Consider the following 18,781-nt stretch of genomic DNA (forward strand, 5'->3'; position numbering starts at 1 on the left):
AAAAAGGATGCATTGGTGTTATTATTCACGGAGAGGATATTTTCTTAATTTATTTTTTTATTTAAACGTAAATCACAGTAAACTTCTCTTAAGAGTTGCCAATATAGTACATGTAGATTTTCTTAGATTTTCAACCCAGAGACAACAATTAAATCACTCCATGCAAAACCAAATCAGACAAATTCAACGTTATTATTTCTTAATCACTTTCCAACCATTGAAGAAATAATGAAGGGAACTAACCTTTCAATATATTGAATTGTAATGTTTCAAATTTTACTAATAAACTAGTATATGAACCCGTGCTCAACATGAAAAAATTTATAAAAGTAAAAAAAAAATTATATGTTTAGATATTTAAATAAAAACACAAAATAATTATTATGTTAAGAAATTTATAAAATTATTATTAAAATCAAAGTTTAATTTAAAAATAGTGAGTAATAATTATTTTACACTTTTTTTAAGTAAAATAATTATACAATATATATTGAAACAGAATTTAAAATAAAATTAAAATATTTATATTAGAATCCTATTATTTCAAAGATTTTTCTATAAACAATATTGATGGTTGAATTTGCAAACATTTATACGTGATTCATAAGTAAAACTTTTAAACCCCTCTTACTTAACTCTTGAAAGTGCCACATATAGTTGGCCATGTGTAAAAACTGGTTTGGACAAGTACAATCCAACATGAGATAAAGTTTGTCCCTGAGACTTATTAATTGTCAAGGCAAACGATACTATTATGAGAAACTGTCTTCATTGGAATCTAACTGGGACGGTTTCATTTGTTGGTACCATATTCATTCTTGGAATCAAAGTAATATGACCAACATTGTTACCCGTTAAAATTTCACATTCTATGACATGATTTTCAAGTTTCCTAACTTGTAGCATTGTACCATTACAAAGACCACTGGATTGGTCAATTCTTCAATAACATCACCGAAACACCAATCTTGAGTATTAATTTATGTGGAGTCAAATCAGAGCAATTTATGCTATTCAGTAATTCAAGACCATAGAGATCTAGTTGACTCTCCATATTTTCTTCATCCATACAAATCGAATCCGAACTAAGATATAATTTTTTTCTCTAGGAATGATAGCCATCAGATAGTTGTTGACATCTTCAACGATGTCCAGCATGGGAGCCAATATAATTCTTGCTTTGAAAAAATTCTTTGAGGACATGTTATCCAAAATATTTGAATAAGAAAAATAAACCAACTTATCAAATGCCTGGTCCGAAGAAGGAATAACAATATCTCCTGGAAGACATATCTCAGATTCACCATCCATATTGTCACACATTAGACCATCATAAACTTTCAATAAGCACTAACCAAATTGCTCTGTCTCATCTTGATCTGAAATAGTCGTTCCTACAGAGAGTCTCATATTTTTTGTTAGTTTGAGCACCTGACAAAACTTCCAAATGTAAGACTAATTTGTCCCGATCCTCGTGAAATGATAGAAAGAATTTGTTTAAGTCTCCACCTAGTACAACCACTTTTCCTCCAAAGGCAAAATCTTTGTTATATGTTGGAGAAAACTTCATGATATCACCTAAAATTTTATCAAGCGCTTTATAGCAGTACCTAATAACCATTGGAGTCTCATTCCAAATTATAAGTTTGGCTTTCAACAGCAGCATTACTTGAGGGGAACCAGGTTTGATGTTACATACAAAATCCTTAGTTATATTCAGCGGTATTTTGAACCTTGAGTGTGCCGTTCTTCCATTGGGAAGAAGTAAAGATGCAATACCACTTAAAGCAATATTTAACACAATATCACCCCTTGAGCGAATCTCAGCAGACATAAAGTTCTAGAGAAATATTTTTCCAGTACCCCCAGACCATACACAAAGAAAAAACTCCTTCATCATAATACACAGTTGTAACAATTTCATCTGCTTAGGTGTTGCGATGGCTAACATGTCTGAGGCATTTTTCTTTAAATCATCCCTGTTAAAGTTTAGCTCTTCCTTGATAACCCTTTTGGTTAACAAAGAACTATCAACTTCAGTTGCTAAAGGCATAGGAAGATAGTCTTTTAAGATTTTACCATAGGAATGTAAGATCTTGTCTATATCCATTAAGTACAACTAATTAATCTCATCATCTGACATGGTTAACTCTGCATATTATACGATACTGTAAAAATTCAACCAAACTAAAAATGATCAATAATGAAGAAATTTTATAATTGCAATTATAAAAACTTACCCCTCATGTTCATCACGGTTCTCTATTGATACAAAATATCATTTGAGAGTTCATGCCAATATCTATCCCAGACATGTTCTGGTCTTGAGATATTGTTGGATGTTAATAGAATGACAAATAACCTTCTAATATATGATCCTGAGACTCACGAGCATGCTTCCTTAATTGCATCCATGAATTCTCTGTCATCTTGCAAGAGTCCAAGGACGAAGCATGCATCTCTATACGTAGCATAAATTGTTCCTCCTACTATCCTTATATCTCAAAAATTCATACATCCTCTTTGAGTATTCAAGAGAAGTCGTTGGTAATATTCTTCGGTATTTGCTGCAAAAAACTTGGTTAAAATCCCACTTTTAAATTGCTAAATGGATTAGGCTATGCGATTTCAATTATTATGTAGCTACACATCCGTATAAGATTAATTTCTCTAAAAAATATAGAATAATTCTAAAATTGTATAATCTATAAATTATAACTGCCGAAAGTTATTTGAACATTTGTTTTCTAGTGTAGAAAAATCGAATAAAATGGACGTGGGATACATGCTGTTAAGATTTTAAATTTAAATCATCAAATAAACAAGATCAAAATTAAATATAAACTCGTCATTACCTGCAGATACATGAGTCAACCTTCCAATTGTGAAGCCTTACTTTCAAGAAAACCATTTTAAAGCTGCGTCCTTCTAAACAAACTTGGTTAGAAACTCAGCATAAGTCAGACTTCGAGCATAGGGATATGACATGTTCGCCGTCATCCATCTCAAAAACATGGACTTAAGATATTGCTCTTTCGACGATATCATTCACATTAGAAGTTTCACTATAGAAAAATGCTACTTGTACAATAAAATTCAGTATTTGTTCAGCCTTTAATATTATTTAATTATTTTTTATTAAAACATATTCCTATTTTTTAGGATACATATTTATAGTTAAGATTAATTTAAATTTTAAAAATTAAAATTTCTCTAACTTCCTACCCACTTTATAGTTAGTTATTATTTCCTTCTTTCTTCTATTCTGCTACAATATTCCAATTTATATCTGCAGAAAGAAAAATCAAAGTCAGTGTATTTAGAAAAAAATTAATCCCTTACTTGTTGTACTTTTGATAAAATGCAAGATATGTTTTACGACTTTCTAGTGATAAATGGTCGAATATAATTATATACACAAACTAAAATATTTTCAATTATAGTTTTTTTTCAATTGTAACACATCTAAAATTATTAAGTTATACAAAAAATATTTTTGAAACACATCCAAAATCATAAATCTAAAATTTAAATTTAAACATTAAAAAACAATTGTAACACATCTAAAATTATGAAGTTATACAGAAAATATTTTCAAAACACATCCAAAATTATAAATCTAAAATTTAAATTTAAACATTAAAAAATAATTATAACACATCTAAAATTATGAAGTTACACAAAAAATATTTTTGAAACACTTCCAAAATATAGAAATCACACATGCAAAAATAATTTAACATTGCAATATATATGAAAATCTCTTCGGGCCATTTTATTTGATTTTTTATTTCAAAAAATAAAAAATTTATACAAAATAATAAAAAAAGCAATGGTGTCATAGACCCATCCAAACCTTAGGTAAGTTTTCGGCATGGACGAACCGCAACGTTGATGCGGACCAACGGTGATCGAGGAGGAGAAAGGCGACGACGAAGATGAGTGTTGACGAAGGGGAATGCGGTATTGTGACTGAGCACCAAGAAGGAGGAAGGCAACGTCGAAGATGAGCGCGGAAGAAGAAGGTGGCACGGAAGAACGGCGGCAGAGGATGACTTCTCTGGATTTACGTCTTTCGATATGCGGCTCGGGATTTTTGATGTGGGGCAAACATGACTTCTCTGCTTTTTTTAGTGTTTTGTGCGGATTTAGTTAATAATTAGATAGTTTAAGATTTATTTAAGAATTTTAAAATCAAAATTTTTAATTTTGAATAATTTAATTTTTAGATATGTATTGAATTTAAATTTTAAATTTCAGTTTTATTTAGTTTATATTTTGAATGTATATTTAATTTTAAAAAGACACTAAATTTATTCATAATTTTTAGATGTATTTATTTTTATTTTTTTAAATTATTGTAATAAAAGGTTGAATATTGTACCATTTTTAAAGGATACCTAGTTGAATTGAATCACAGGTTACTCATCCTCCAAATGGAATAGAAGTCTAATCACAAATGGTTCTTTCTCTTAGATTTCATATCCAAATAAACCAGACTGCTTCACATGCCGAAATGTACCTATAATCGTAGTAATTTCTAATTTCGTCAACAACTTGTGTGGCTTCTGACGAATCACCAGTGTTGTATAGGGTAGTTGTTACACGGTCATTGTCCTTGTGTACATACTTAAACAAATACTTAATAGAACTTGTTTGGCATGTGTATTCCACATTTATGTGGCACTCGAACTTGGGCAACAATTCTGGATTATAAGGAATAATGAACTTATTGTCTAGTACACATTACATTTTCTTCACTGTTCGACCGTTATCAGTATGCCTATATTTGGAAAATCCGGCTTCATTAATGAGTGTTTGCTGTCCAAACTCTTTGAGATAAAACTTTGAACATGATCCATTCTTCATGCAAGGTGAATTCTTATTGTACAGACCACATGGACCATGTACCATGTAATTTTGAACAGTTCCATGTAGATTTGGCATTTCATTTTAACCAGGAATCTCAGCTGTTATATGTTTGTCTATGTCATCTGGTGTTTGTGGCTTGAACTCTTTATTCATGAATAAAAGGATATGTGCATGCGGAAACCCTCTCTTTTGAAACTCTATAGTGCAAACATATGTAAATTAAAAAGACAAATGAGCAAAATATTACAGCATAAGATTTTAATAGTGTGTTGCATAAACACAGACTTACATTCTAAATTTTTTCCAAAGATTTGTTCCTCTTTTAGGTCATCAATCAAACCATCAAGTTTGATCTTAAAAACTCGACACAATATATCAGGGCGATCTTCTGCCTTTAATCCAATGGGAGTCACTTCTCTTTTTATCTCATCTTATTCAGGGTTACAGGTCATAGTGATAAAATAGTTAGGATATCCTGCATATCTGTAAATTACAAATGCATCTTTATAATTATTCATCATGTACTTAGGTCCACTGGTAAAAGTACCGGGAAGAATGATTCTTTTGCCAAGCCTTGCAGCATCTACATTCCCGTTTATAAGACTTTCATGCAGATATTTGTATTTGTCAACCCTCAACTGTGGTTGTTTACACCTAACGGATTTTAACCTCTCTGATTTTACCATTATGTAGGCATCTACCAGAAACTGTTGGAATAATCTATTTGATCTTAGAATTAACGGAGATTCACCCCTCCTTTTCTGTACGTAGTTGAAAAGTAAAGAATTGTTGCAAAGTGATTGTTTTGTTTTTTTTTGTAGGCCTAGCGGAGATAGAATATGATGTTGCAATACCCAAACGAAATCCATCCTCCCCATATAGAAACAACAATGGATATTGCAAGGCTAAACAAAATAGGTGAAAAACATCAATCTGTTGGAGCTTTTTAGTTTGACTCTTTATAATAATATCTCTATCTTTGCTTAGTTGTTCGACATCGCCAACAATCAATGCAGCCACTTTAGATGCAGATGGCAAGTTATATATCCTGCCATCTGTAGTCCTTTTACTAATCAACTTAAACTTTATGTTTGTGCAATTTTTCTATTGGTACTTATCTCTCGCTTAGCGAAAACTCTTTGCCAAACTATTATATTTTTCTAGCATGTTTTTTAATATTGCCACAATTTTCTTATCCTGCTCATTTATAGCTTCATTGGAACTGCAAAAAATAAAAATAAATTTTGTTATTTTCTCTCACATATAAAAAATAACTAAAATGTTTGATTGGTTGTATGAAAATTACCGAAGTGTGCCTATCCGATTATCAATCTTATTTTTTGTTCATAGATATATAGCTAGGCAAATGTTGGTTGCAGACTATCCGGAGGAAGTAAGCTACCAATGCTATGGTAGTTTTGACCTAAGGCTTAAAAATTGGAGGAGCAATCCCATTATTCATCCCAAGATCAATTTTTCCGGCCATTGATGTAAAACAAAACATTGAATTAAATGCCCTTATATTTTTTAGGAAATGAATACTTCTTTGATCTCCACTAGTATGAAGCTGAATGAGCTCATCAGGAGGCACAGAAAGTAGAGGAAGCTCGATCTTTCCTTCCATACAACATAATAAAAACTTTGGTTGGGGCGACTATTTGAATTTAGCAAGCCTTTCTTCAGACCACATCCATGCTTTACAGTGTTGACATTGATAAATAGGATTTTCTATATCCCACACATTTTCTAAATGAACTCTCTTTAAATACTCAGTTGTCATACCGATACAATTTAGTCCATGATGTACACAAAGATGCAAATAAATATACAGATAAAATTTTTACATACTAAAGTTTCTGAGGATGGTATAAAATTATCTTCTATATTCACATCCGACATTGAATCATCACAACCATTCAAATGGTTTCAACAGCAGAAACCACATACATTCAACTTTTTCACCATCTCAGTACAGGTTCGTCCGAATAGAGCTGCGGTCTCCTTATCGAACACAACAAAAGTTATTGTAGCAGTACCATCTAAAACCAACAAATTCAACTTATACCTACTTTTTTTATTCAAAAGCATCAACTAACACTTGGTCTGTCACCCTTAAGTTACAATAAAATCATAAAAATTATATTCAACACAATTTAAATGCTCAAACATAATTTTTTTAGGCTTATCAGTTTTTTAGATTTTAGTCTAGCAAAGGAGATTTTGGTATAAAATTATTGTAGGTATATGAATTTTTTCTATGCACTCTATCTCATTTTGATAATTTTTTTATGGATAGACAATATTTCCATCAATTAAAGGAGTTTTTATTTTTAATAAATTATTCTCTTATTGTCTACTAATTGTTGGTATTAAGCTAGATATTGCTAAATAAATTAAAAAGAGACATAATCAATTACATAACTATATTGCTTTTTTATGAAAAGATTGCACAAATAAGTCCAATTAGAGTCGTACCTATTAAAAACATTATTCACGTCCTTATTTCAGCCATCGCAGAAGTATGTATCCGCATTAGCTTCTTCCTTCACGCTGCAAACACAAGATTTATACCACCAACTTAGAACATGTTCAACATCAAGAATAGTGGCCAGAATAACATAGAATCCAACCTATATAGGAACAGTTTGAAAGTCAAAAAAACAAATAATGAACCAAACATAAAAAAGTAGTTTTCTATAAGGCACTCACATCCGCAGCCGCACGTAACTCCTTTATTGTCTTCCTCTCAGTGGAATATAAAACTTCATCTTCATTAACATACGCCGGTTTGCCAGAAAACACAGACAAGTACTGCGAGATCTCTCTATAGTACACGCTACTTATCAATTACAACACCATAAAAATACAGTCAATATGCACAACCATAAATAATTCACAATATTTGTACAATACTTTTTCGAAGCATCACAGCCTCAGGAACATCTGGATTTATCAAGAGTCTGGTACCATACATAATGTTCTGTAAAATATTGGTACCTATGTACAATTATCATTGCTTAAATGAGTTGTATAATTATACATGACAGAAAAATTATCGAATGAAAAGTAACCAAAAGTGTCATTAGATTTAAAAAAATAACTATAATCTACTGTAAACCTAATTAATTAGTAAAATTGTTTATTTTAGCAATGAGCTATATAAAAAATATTTATTGCAAATATAAAATAATAAAAAATATTATATAATAACAAAAATATAGCTTGAAATTATATATTGATTAATTAATTGTTGAGTAACATAGAATTTACAATAAAAAACTGGTGATACAATTTATTCACGTATATATAATAATATTTTTTATTACTTCAAATTTTAATTTCTAGAATGCCAGCCATTTGTCGGAATTGTTATTACTGTTTTCTATAATTTCACTTGTAATTCCACATGATCAAAAGTATTAAAACACAAGATACAGTACTTATAATTTTGCTTCCACGACATGTAGTATCACACTCTAAAATTTAAAAACAAAAATTTAAAAGCATATACGCTGTTCTCCATTGCTGGCTTATATGCTTGCTTGCTGGGAGAAAGAAGACCCAAAAAGATTAAAAGAAGATTTTGGGTGCGGGTTGAAATTAATTGTATGAGATCCGAATAGGTTTTCTATCTGCCCAACTTGAAATCGGGATTAGTCTCCGTAGGCCCATGTTTTGTTAAGATGCAATGGAGACAAGCAAACCAACATGGTGTGAGCCCTACTTTTTTATTCCCTTTTTATCACAATTCACAAGTTCTATGCTTTATTTGATTATTGTATAAATCATGGATCTACATTAGGCCGCCTAGAAAATTAATTTATTTTGCTTACATTTTAGAATGAGTTTAATTAATAATTTGTTATATAAAATTATTTTATATTTTTAATAAATCAAATCTAATGATATTAGTTAATGATACATAGAATAATTACGTTTAAAATGAAAAAAGTTTTGTCTTATATTACTTTTGCTTACGAAAATATAAAACTTAAAACTTAACAATCCACGAAATATAAAAGGCTAAAGAAATAAGGTCATTTATAAATTATCTTTAATTTATATATAATATAATTAAATTTAATAAATTCAATTAGAACAAACAACAAATTATTTATTTTATTTCAGACTTTATAAATGAATAAACTAATTAACCAATATAAAGAATAACAATTAATGTAGTAAAATTAATCAAGTATTATATACTATAATAAATTACATTGATATTTAAATATCTAATCAAATCAATTAGCTGGTATAATTAAGTCATATCAAAACACTTAAAAATACACCGTTCTTAATTAACTACTATCTATATTATATAAATCACATTTAAATCCATTTTTCCGTGCGTATATAATTTAAAGTAATTTACAATTTATTTGATTGAATATTATAATATAAAATAATTTATAAATTAACATTAATTCATATATAATATATAATTAAATTTAATAAATTTAATTAAAATAAATAATAAATTATTTATTTTATTTTAGATTTCATAAAGAAAAAAACCAATTCACTAATATAACAAATTATAATTAATGTAATGTAATTAATTAAGTAATATAAATTATAATAAATTATATTAATATTTAAATATTTAATCAAATCAATTAGGTGAAATAATTAAGTCATTGCAATAAATTATATTAAATGAATTAAAATAATTAATTTGAAAAACACTCTTTGGAGCATGCCACGTCAACTCCATCATTAAATGTAGATATTCGATCTTTATATAATAGAATAGATGTATATACAAAAGGGAGGTATTTAAGTATTTGAGAGAATCTGACTCTCCTAATTGCTAAATTTGTAATGGGCTTGTAAATAACTAAATATGTAGCAGTGAGATTTTTTTTTTTCGGTCAAGGTTGGATGGTTATTTCTGGGTTTGGTCTTGGCTGTTATGGGCCTTGGCCCAAATGTCCAGGACAAGAAAAAGTAGACCCACCCCTCAGGCACTCACTCTCAATTTCTCCCGCTTTCGTGTGTGTGTGTGTGTCGCCTTCATTTTCTTTCATCTGTCAGAACGTCTCTGTCTCGCCTTCATTTTTTGAGTCTCTCTCAATCTCACTCCAGTCTCGTCTCAGTCACACTCGCCGGCGTCTCGTGGTTCGTCTCGCCGACGTCTCGTCGTCACGCGGCCTTCCTCGTCATCTCACTCGAGTCTCGTCCCTGGGCTCCTCGTCGCCAGCGGCAGAGGCAACTCGTGTGGTCGTGGCTTGCTTCGTCGCTTTCCGTGGGGTCGTCGTCTTCTGGTTTTCTTTTCGTCGTCTTCGCGTGGACCGTGGATCATTGGTGAGTCCCCTGTTTTCTCTTTTCCGGACTTTCCTTCTCCCTGTATGTTGAGATGTTGCTGAATTGCTAAAATCAATTCATTTGTCTTGTCGTTGATCTAAATGTTGCTGTAAATTATGACTGAACTAGGAATTATTGAATTTTCTGTGATAAGTTGAATTTGTTACTGAATTTGTTGTTGTTGGTTGAATTTGTTGCTGAAAATATCACTTGGCTAATGTTTTGGTTGATGAATATTATCTCTAAGTTGAATTTGTTGCTGATAATCACTGAATCTTGAATTTGTTATAGTCTTGCTGAAATAATCATTTGGCTAAATTTTTTGTTGTTGTAAATTATCTTTGGAGCTAAATTTTTTGTTGCTAGAAATGGTCACAATTGAATTTGTTACTGAAAATTATCATGAGCTGATTTTTTTTTTGCTGGAAGAATAGATTTGATTCTTAGTATTGATTGAGTTGATTCTTAGTCTTACATAGTTAGTGTTGGTTTAGTATAATTAGTTGAATTTAGTTTTTAATTAGTTTATAATAATGTTATGAAAGATATAGATGTAAATCAAAATAAAGGTAATATAGTCAAGTTTTAATTGTGATGCTAGTTATTTTGGTTCGGGTGATAGTGTTGGTTTTGCTTATTAGAGATTGTAATGAGAGTTGGTAAATGGGGTGTTTGGGAATGATTGAGAGTAATAGTATTCTTCAAGGAGAATTGTTTGCTATTTTGAGAGGATATCTCTTAGTTTGGAATGTGGGTCAACAAGATGTTATTTGTGAGACGGATTGTGTGGAAGCATTTAATCTTGTTACTCAAGATGGTTTTGGGTTTATTGATCTATTGGTGCTCAAAATAAGAGATATCATGCATTGGAATTGGCGTGTTGACTTTCGTTTGATTATGAGAGATGCAAACACGGTGGCAGATACTATGGCAAAGATGGCGATGAAGTTACAACTTTCACATGTGGAGCTTCTTTCACCTTGGGAAGAGTTTAAGGGTAGTCTTAAACGGGATTGCCCCTCTATTTAAGCAGTTTCTTGTTTTGTTTGTTTTGTTTCTTTGTTTAATTTATTTCAGTCATAAAAAAATTTGTTCAATAAAAATATAAATATTAATTTTAAGATTATTTTTTGGACTTGATTTATTTATTGTATTATGTTTTGTTCTTTCTATTTAAATTAAAAAAATATTTTATACTAATAATTAATATATTTTTTATTCATACTTTTAAATTTTAGGATATTAATTATGTTTAAGAACTAATATTCGATTATTATTAATATGTTTGTGCTTTTAATTTTGAATTTTAAATATATTTTTTATAATGTTATATTTTATTATGATCGGATTAATTAGTTCAACTAATAATTTATGCGGTTAGACGAGTGATCCAGTTATATTAACAATGTTCTGAAAATCGGGATCGATGTTCGATCGGTTTATCGTGAATTGCAGTAATTACGCTTCGGTTTGTCTCTTAAAACCGTTTTTCTAAAAATTAGAGAAGAACCGTTGAACTGGCCGGTGGAATCGGACAGGGAACCGACCGGTTTAAAAGAAACGGCGTCGTTTTTGCCAAATTTGCTTACTTTCACTCTTGGTTTGAACCTCCTGCGTTTCTTTCTCCCTTTCTCCCTCCCTCTCTTTCATTCACAGAAACTCAGCCAAAAAACCCTAGCTCTGTAAGCCTACACCACCGCCGCCGCAAGGAGTGGCATCCTGCCGCCGTCCATCCGTCCGTCTATCTAGCTTCCCTCGTGATCCAACTCTTCAACCCCCGTTCGCTGTCACCGATCGCAGCTGCTTCCTCGAGCTCGGCGTCCGTCGTCTTTGTTTGCTCAGCCGCACTTCCGCCGCCGTTGGTTGCCGTTAACGTTCGCGTCTTCGTTCAGCCGTCGTCTTCGTTCGCGTTCTTCCCCGTTCAAGTTTGCTCGGCGTTCACCTCGCCGTTCACCGTTCGGGTTCGCGTTCGTCTGGAAGCCACGTTGCCCTGCTTCAAACTCTGCGACCAGCGCGCTCCACCTAGCCGTCGAACTGCTCTCTTTTGTCGCCGCCGTGAGTTCCCCAAACCTATCACCAGACAATACACTCACACAACACCAATACTCTGCTTCAAACTCTGCAACTTCTAATTTCTATTACAATAAGTAACTATTTGATTTGGCAGTGGTTTGGATTTTTTTCATAGACTGAATTAAAGTATACAATAGTTATGTTCTCTTCTCTATCACATTGATACTAAGCTTTGAATTCTCTTATTTCGTTTCAAGTTTACCGCACTCAACATGTTTGATGAAATGCTTTAACCATATTTCGGGTTGGTTTTATCATTTCTAGCTTTTAGAAACTTAGTAAGTTGATTGCATGTGAAATTAGAATAATTGGATCTTAGTAATTAGGAAATTTTAGCTGCACAAATAGCATATTTGTAGAAAACATATTAGCATGATGAATCCACTTGCATTTGTGTTCTTCTGGTAAATTCTTACTGTTAATGTGAACTTGTTAATTTGCTAATTGTTCTTGTGTTGTTGTTTTGTTGTGTTTCTGTTATTTTTATTTTATTTTATTTTTTGTTGTGATTTTCTGTTCTTGAACTTGTTAAGTTGATAATTTGCTAAATTGTTGGGCTGCTGTTGTTTTAATTTGCTAAATTGTTAGGTTTCTGTGATTTAATTTGTTGGATTTTCTATTTAGGTCTTGTTCATGTTTATTTGCTAAATTGTTGTTGTGTATTTATTGTTGTCTTTGAGATTCTTGTTGGATATTGGTGATCATTGATTTATTATATGCCTCATGTTTTCATTGTTTTCTTCTTTTGAAGGGGAAAAAAATTCTCTTTTCATTGTTTTGTTGATTGTTTGTTTTGTTTCAGAAATTAATTTTTTGTGATCAATGCTCAAACTCTAAATGCTGTTCTGTTGGTATTGCAGTGTTTGTTTTGTTTCAGAAATCAATTTTTTGTTATCAATGCTCAAACTCTGAATGTTGTTCTTCTGTTTTTGTTTTCTTTCATAAATCAATATTTTGTGATCAATGCTCAAACTCTGAATGTTGTTCTGCTGTTTTTGTTGTTTCAGAAATCAATTTTTTGTGATTAATGCTCATACTCTGAATGTTGTTCTGTTTTGTTTTAAGGCTGAGTTTAGAAGAGGTGATTGATTTTTGAGTGTTGTTTTGTTTTTGTTTTAAAGCTGTGTGTTGTGTTCAATTTTCATTTTGTAGGAAATTCTTTGAGGTATATAAGAATTAAGAAAGAAGACTATTTTAACGGGGTATGCTACAAGCTTGAACATAGAATTGAAGAGAGAAACCCTTTATTATTTTATCATTGGCCTATTTTTGGCATTGCATATCATTGTAGTTTGTTTATTCATAGAACTAGTTGTTTATGATCCCCTTTTGAAGTAAAAAAAAGCAGTAGAAGAGTGTTTAGAACAAGTTGCTTTATTCATTGAATTTTTATAGAATAAGGTGTTTATTATAAAACGGTTTTTCTGGTTGAACCGGTTAAACTAATGAATTAGTGAACCAATAACTAGAGCGGTTTGATGATCGGTTCGGTTTTCTGAACCTTGGTTATATATCTAGGTCGATTACGGGTTCTAATAAATAATAACTATAATTCATGACGATGAAGTGAAGCGTGATACTGATCATGGCGTCTCGTCGTTGCTTTACAATATTGAGACGGGCTCGTTTGGCTTCGGTATTCCTTCAACACTTCACCACAACACCCAACACCATCACCCACCACTCTTCTTCATTGTTGTTGCCACCATTACTGAGAGTCTTTGACTCTGCCAAAACGGTGTCCTGTTTCCGGCACTACCACGACGGAAGGCCCAGAGGCCCACTTTGGAGAGGAAAGAAGCTCATTGGCAAAGAGGCGCTCTTTGTCATTCAAGGTTTGAAGCGCTTCAAGGATGATCACGACAAACTTCACAAGTTCATCAAAAACCATGTCTTGAGGCTCTTGAAGCTCGACTTGATCGCTGTTCTCACTGAGCTTGAGCGCCAGGAAGAAGTTTCTCTCGCCCTCACGGTTTCTTTCTCATTCTCTATCTTCTCTTCTATTAACTCTTTCATTGTTTTGTTGGTTGCCCGTAACCTGTTTGTTAGAATGTCTGTTAGAGATATTGCTACTAAGTACTAACATGCTTTGTTCTAAGGTTTGGTTGAAGGATACTATTTAGTTTAATCATCTCTCACTAATAGTGCCTCTAATGACATTTTAAGCTGAATAGTAAATCAAAGTTAATATCAAGAGAGTATTGATACAGTTATTGGATTTGGGGGCATGCCGTTTTTGCTGAAATTTATTTCTATATTGATACTTGTAGGTGGTGTTTGCTCTGTTGGTCTTACAAGTATGTTAGCGAATTTTCAGGTTTTTAAGGTGATGCAAAAGCAAGATTGGTACATTCCGGATAAATACTTGTATAAGGACTTGATTATTGCACTGGCAAGGGCTAAAAAGATGGATGAAGTAATGGAAATGTGGGAAAGCATGAAAAAGGAGAATCTCTACCCTGATTCTCAGACCTATACTGAGGTTATAAGAGGCTTCTTGAAGTATGGATCTCCTGCAGATGCGATGAATGTGTATGAGGACATGAAGAATTCTCCAGATCCACCAGAGGAGCTACCATTCAGGATTCTGTTGAAAGGGCTCTTGCCTCATCCACTTCTGAGAAACAAAGTGAAACAAGATTTTGAGGAGATTTTTCCTGATTCAAGTATATATGATCCACCACAAGAGATATTTGGTGTACGTTGAGGTAGTTGCTTCCTTCTCACTCTGTCATCTTATGTTCATAAGCTTGCATTCACATATACTTTTTTCCTCTTGGTACCCGTGAACACATTTATGTTCAAAGTCTATCGTTAACGAACTTGATTTAGAGGTTTCTCAATAGCTATTGCGGATTGGTTTTGCATGCCAATGCCTTTGGTGATTTTAGTATCCTATTAAACCCCTTTCCTTTTTGATAGGAGCTCCAGGCCTTATGAAGCATTCTGGAAAGAGCTGAGTTGTGGAACAACCAGGGTAGGAGTTGAGGGCCAAGGCTGTTATGGATGGTGCTTCTTGTTTGAGCTTCATTTTGTAGGTTGAGGGTTTACATTTACTGATTAGTCTTTGTATATAGTGTTGAGGTGGATTGAACTTAGATCGGTTTGAAAGATGTTGATGCTCTTTTTCAGTTTCATCGTCCATAACTCCATATCAGCAATGTGCAATTTGTTATCAAAGAAAAATAAATTTTTAGTATTTGCTGAACAGCATGATAGATATTAAACTTTTAAGCAATGTGTAATTTTTCCTATTTCAATATGCCCAAAGTCCATCTCCCTCTTCTTTTATTTTATTTTTTTTCACTATCTTTATACTGTCAATTGATAATTTAGAGAACATCTTGAAGGCAGGAATAATGGAGTTTGATGAAAAATCTTGTTGACTGGCAAGGGTAATAAGCAAGTGTTGGTTCGGAGAGGTGGAAAACATAAGTTGCTAATTGGATAAGGAAAGAAGAATTTTGTGTTAGAAGTGGTGAATCTGTGAATGTGACTTCTGGGAAAGGTGGAGATGAGAACAGAGGAATAACCTCTCTAGTAGACTCAGTGGTCGGCAAGATTTGCATAAATTTCACATGTTGAAACACCATAGGAGTAAGTAATTGCACATTATAATATTAAAAAAACAAAACCATAGTTTATTAAATTTGAGTGCTATACCATTACCAGGTCTCTTCTTTCAGCCTTTGTTTGACTCATATATTATTCAAAATTCAAAACAATGTTCCTTCAATAAATAATAAGCTTAACTAACGAGTGAAGGCATAGAGCACGAGAGAAACATAGATGAGAAGCGCAGTGGGAACAAGAACAAGCAAAGGTGCCACAGCAGCAATACTGTAACGGCTACTTCCACAACCAAAAGTCCCCAACTTGATCTGCACCAAATCCACCAGAGCCATCACCAAGAACCCGCACCCGAATACCGACCCGAAAGCCGAAACAAGTGTCCCCACCCTCAATGACACCGCGTTAACCTCCCCGATGAAGCTAGCTGCAAAGTGCGCCACCTTGCTATTACTACCACCACCAAGAGCATCAATGTTATCCCCATCTTCAACGGTTTTTCTTATGTTGATGATGTTTTTGAGGGCCAACGCTATGAGGCTGGAGAAGAGGAAGCAGCTGAAGGAGTGCACGTGGCTTGATATGAGGCCTTCTGCCACCGAGGGCCCGGCAGCGCAGGCGGTGTCTATGCCGCCACTACCACCAACAAGGGCAGTGTCAGGGCTGGTGATTGTGAGGCCAACGAAAAGCGCTAAGGTGAAGAGGGAATTCACGTTCACGATGCCATCTAAGGCCATAATGTGAATGCTGGTCGTGGAAGCTGACATTTCCTGCGCCACTGCGTTGGAGGAACAAAGAGAAGAACCCAAAAACATGATACTAAGCTTGATGCTTTTGTAAAATGCATGATGTTATTAGGTAATGTAATTAATGCTTGTGGGATCTTTCGTTACTTGCAAGCAACCATTGTGTGTGTATGCAAAGGAGGGTGGCGTGGAAGCTTAAGTTTAGAACCCATGTTAGCTTGTTTCATTAGCCAAATCGGTAAGCATCAAAAAGTGAAAATCAATTCGCCGTTGCCGGGGATCGAACCCGGGTCACCCGCGTGACAGGCGGGAATACTCACCACTATACTACAACGACTTGTTGTTTGTAGGGCCGTTAAGATTTTACAACTATAATAAAATCACATGCTATTCTCTGTGATGTGATGCTCTTACTGATCTTCTGCAATATAAAGTTGGTAATCCCAGTTTTGTCATAAGCATCCCTAAACGTAATTCCATATGAAATGTGTAAACAAAGCCATCATCGTCACAAGCTTGTAACATTGAATTATCTATGACTATGAGTCAAAGGAATAGAAAAATGTTATCAACAAAAAAGTTACTGTATTGTATATATGATGAACCCAGGGTCAGCGTGGATAGTGAGTGCTAAAGGTTCGCATATCAGAATTAAGTTTGTTAGTAGCTCATGAAAAAGACAAGGCAATGGATTTAAGCAAAAGGAATAGCTTATGAGCTGAGACATTTGAAAAAGCATTGGATACACAGGGTTAATATGAAGCCTATTGAAAGAGTGTAGTAAGTAGTAACTAGTAATATGTAGGGTTGCTTGAGGAAGAGAAAAATTCAGTTCTCTTTTTGGATGGATTCATTGACAAGCATTGATGTATAAACAAGACAAGAGAATGTCCTAAAACCAAAAAGTTATAATAACTTTAATAAGGAGATAATTGAGAACTTTAGATCGTAAACAAATTCATGTGAATAGTAGTCACTTTATAATAATAAACTAAAGACATTGCACATCATTCTAGCAACAAAATTCTGGTTCCAACAAGACACTGAATCATGTATTGCAGTTCAGCACAAAGCTTATTTATTTATAGAAACTAAAAACACTATCAACAGAGGACAACAGCATGATCAAGCGGTAGAAGGGGCAGAGTCTTTGACAATTGTTACAGGACAAGTTGCATTTGTAGTTACATAATTTGTAACACTCCCCAGCAATACCCTGCAATCAACATATTTACCAGTAACTTATTCTCATTGAAAACAAAACAGTGTTAAGCATGAAGGTTTTCAATAAATAGTAAAGTTAGTACCTTTGAATGGCACCCAAGCCTCTGCTACCCATTACCAAAGAGTCAAGCTTTAAGTCCTCAACAGCTTCACAAACTTTATCTCTTGGATCACCCCAATATATCTTTGCTACCACCGTCACCTACAAAGTAATAACACTAACCTTTAACAACCAAATCAAACTATAGAACAAAAACCTAGCTAATCCGAGAGATTAAAGAACCTGTTTCTGCCTAGTAGCAGTGTCAAGCATGTCCAAGACCTCAGGATCAGTTTGGACCTCATAGTTGTTCATGACCTCCTGCTCACGAAACTCCATCAAAGGGATAAGAGCTTCAAGCCCCAAATTCCAACACCATAATCAGAATCCATTCCAAATAAAACATGAGATGTATTGTCAAGTATCAAGGAACTTACGAGAACCAGTTGTAGACCACAGAATATTCCTAGATTCACTAGATTGAGGGGGCTTGATGTGGATCACATAAAGGGTGTCTTCGTTTCGGATGAGATTCTCAATAGCCCATTTCAGAGCAAGTTTGCTTCCATGAGAGAAGTCCAAGGCAGCCCCAATTGATCTACCACTCGACATATCTATCTTTCTGCTTCAATCTCAATTTGTGTCTGCTCTTCTTGTTCCTCAAATGCAACTCTGCTAAGTGCGTAATCTTTGTTGTTTTAGATATTTTAACTTTAACATGCATACGTGTCCTCGTATTATAAATTTTGGTACCTACCTTTTCTTTTTTCCTTTTTAATGTCAAGCTTTTTTCTGACCGACAAATTTGTTGGGAAATTTACATTTGTGAATTTTAATTGGCAAGGGACAACGTTAGTCAAAATTATCCCTAGTTTGAATTTGTTTTGTGGCGTTAAATAATAATTCAATAATGGTGTTTTCTTCCAAACACATGGCAATTTTGTGGGTA

The 18,781-nt window shown here is 33.3% G+C and overlaps 3 protein-coding genes and 1 non-coding gene across 15 annotated transcripts; 1 reads left to right on the forward strand and 3 right to left on the reverse strand.

The window, feature by feature from the left end:
• Positions 1 to 9,864: 9,864 nt before the first annotated feature.
• LOC112788519 (protein THYLAKOID ASSEMBLY 8-like, chloroplastic) lies at positions 9,865 to 15,514 on the forward strand. Of its 12 annotated transcripts, XM_072232221.1 has the most exons (5): positions 11,817 to 12,234; positions 13,405 to 13,454; positions 13,825 to 14,224; positions 14,570 to 14,960; positions 15,175 to 15,514. In XM_072232221.1, the coding sequence occupies exons 3-4, from the start codon at positions 13,838 to 13,840 to the stop codon at positions 14,957 to 14,959; spliced, it is 777 nt and encodes a 258-aa protein (XP_072088322.1). In that variant the 5' UTR covers positions 11,817 to 12,234; positions 13,405 to 13,454; positions 13,825 to 13,837; the 3' UTR covers position 14,960; positions 15,175 to 15,514. The 12 variants fall into 12 exon arrangements, with proteins under 12 accessions (XP_025686233.1, XP_072088323.1, XP_029151122.1 ...); XM_025830448.2 differs by lacking the exons at positions 11,817 to 12,234; positions 13,405 to 13,454 and adding an exon at positions 9,865 to 10,179; XM_072232222.1 differs by lacking the exon at positions 11,817 to 12,234 and adding an exon at positions 9,868 to 10,179 and having other exon boundaries at positions 13,405 to 14,224; positions 15,184 to 15,514.
• Positions 15,515 to 15,872: 358 nt separating this feature from the next.
• LOC112788596 (uncharacterized) lies at positions 15,873 to 16,637 on the reverse strand. Its single transcript, XM_025830451.3, has one exon. It carries the CDS (start codon positions 16,635 to 16,637, stop codon positions 16,005 to 16,007), a length of 633 nt encoding a protein of 210 aa, XP_025686236.1. The 3' UTR covers positions 15,873 to 16,004.
• A 196-nt stretch (positions 16,638 to 16,833) lies between these two features.
• On the reverse strand, positions 16,834 to 16,905 carry TRNAD-GUC (transfer RNA aspartic acid (anticodon GUC)). Its single transcript has one exon. It is a non-coding gene; the product is annotated as a tRNA-Asp (tRNA).
• A 620-nt stretch (positions 16,906 to 17,525) lies between these two features.
• Positions 17,526 to 18,701, reverse strand: LOC112788612 (universal stress protein PHOS32). The gene is made up of 4 exons (XM_025830452.2): positions 18,270 to 18,701; positions 18,076 to 18,185; positions 17,876 to 17,994; positions 17,526 to 17,784 (listed from the first exon to the last, which is right to left on the reverse strand). The coding sequence occupies exons 1-4, from the start codon at positions 18,442 to 18,444 to the stop codon at positions 17,694 to 17,696; spliced, it is 495 nt and encodes a 164-aa protein (XP_025686237.1). The 5' UTR covers positions 18,445 to 18,701; the 3' UTR covers positions 17,526 to 17,693.
• Between the last annotated feature and the right edge of the window lie 80 nt (positions 18,702 to 18,781).

Source organism: Arachis hypogaea, chromosome 3 (genome assembly GCF_003086295.3).
Source record: "Arachis hypogaea cultivar Tifrunner chromosome 3, arahy.Tifrunner.gnm2.J5K5, whole genome shotgun sequence".
Taxonomy (NCBI): Eukaryota; Viridiplantae; Streptophyta; class Magnoliopsida; order Fabales; family Fabaceae; genus Arachis; species Arachis hypogaea.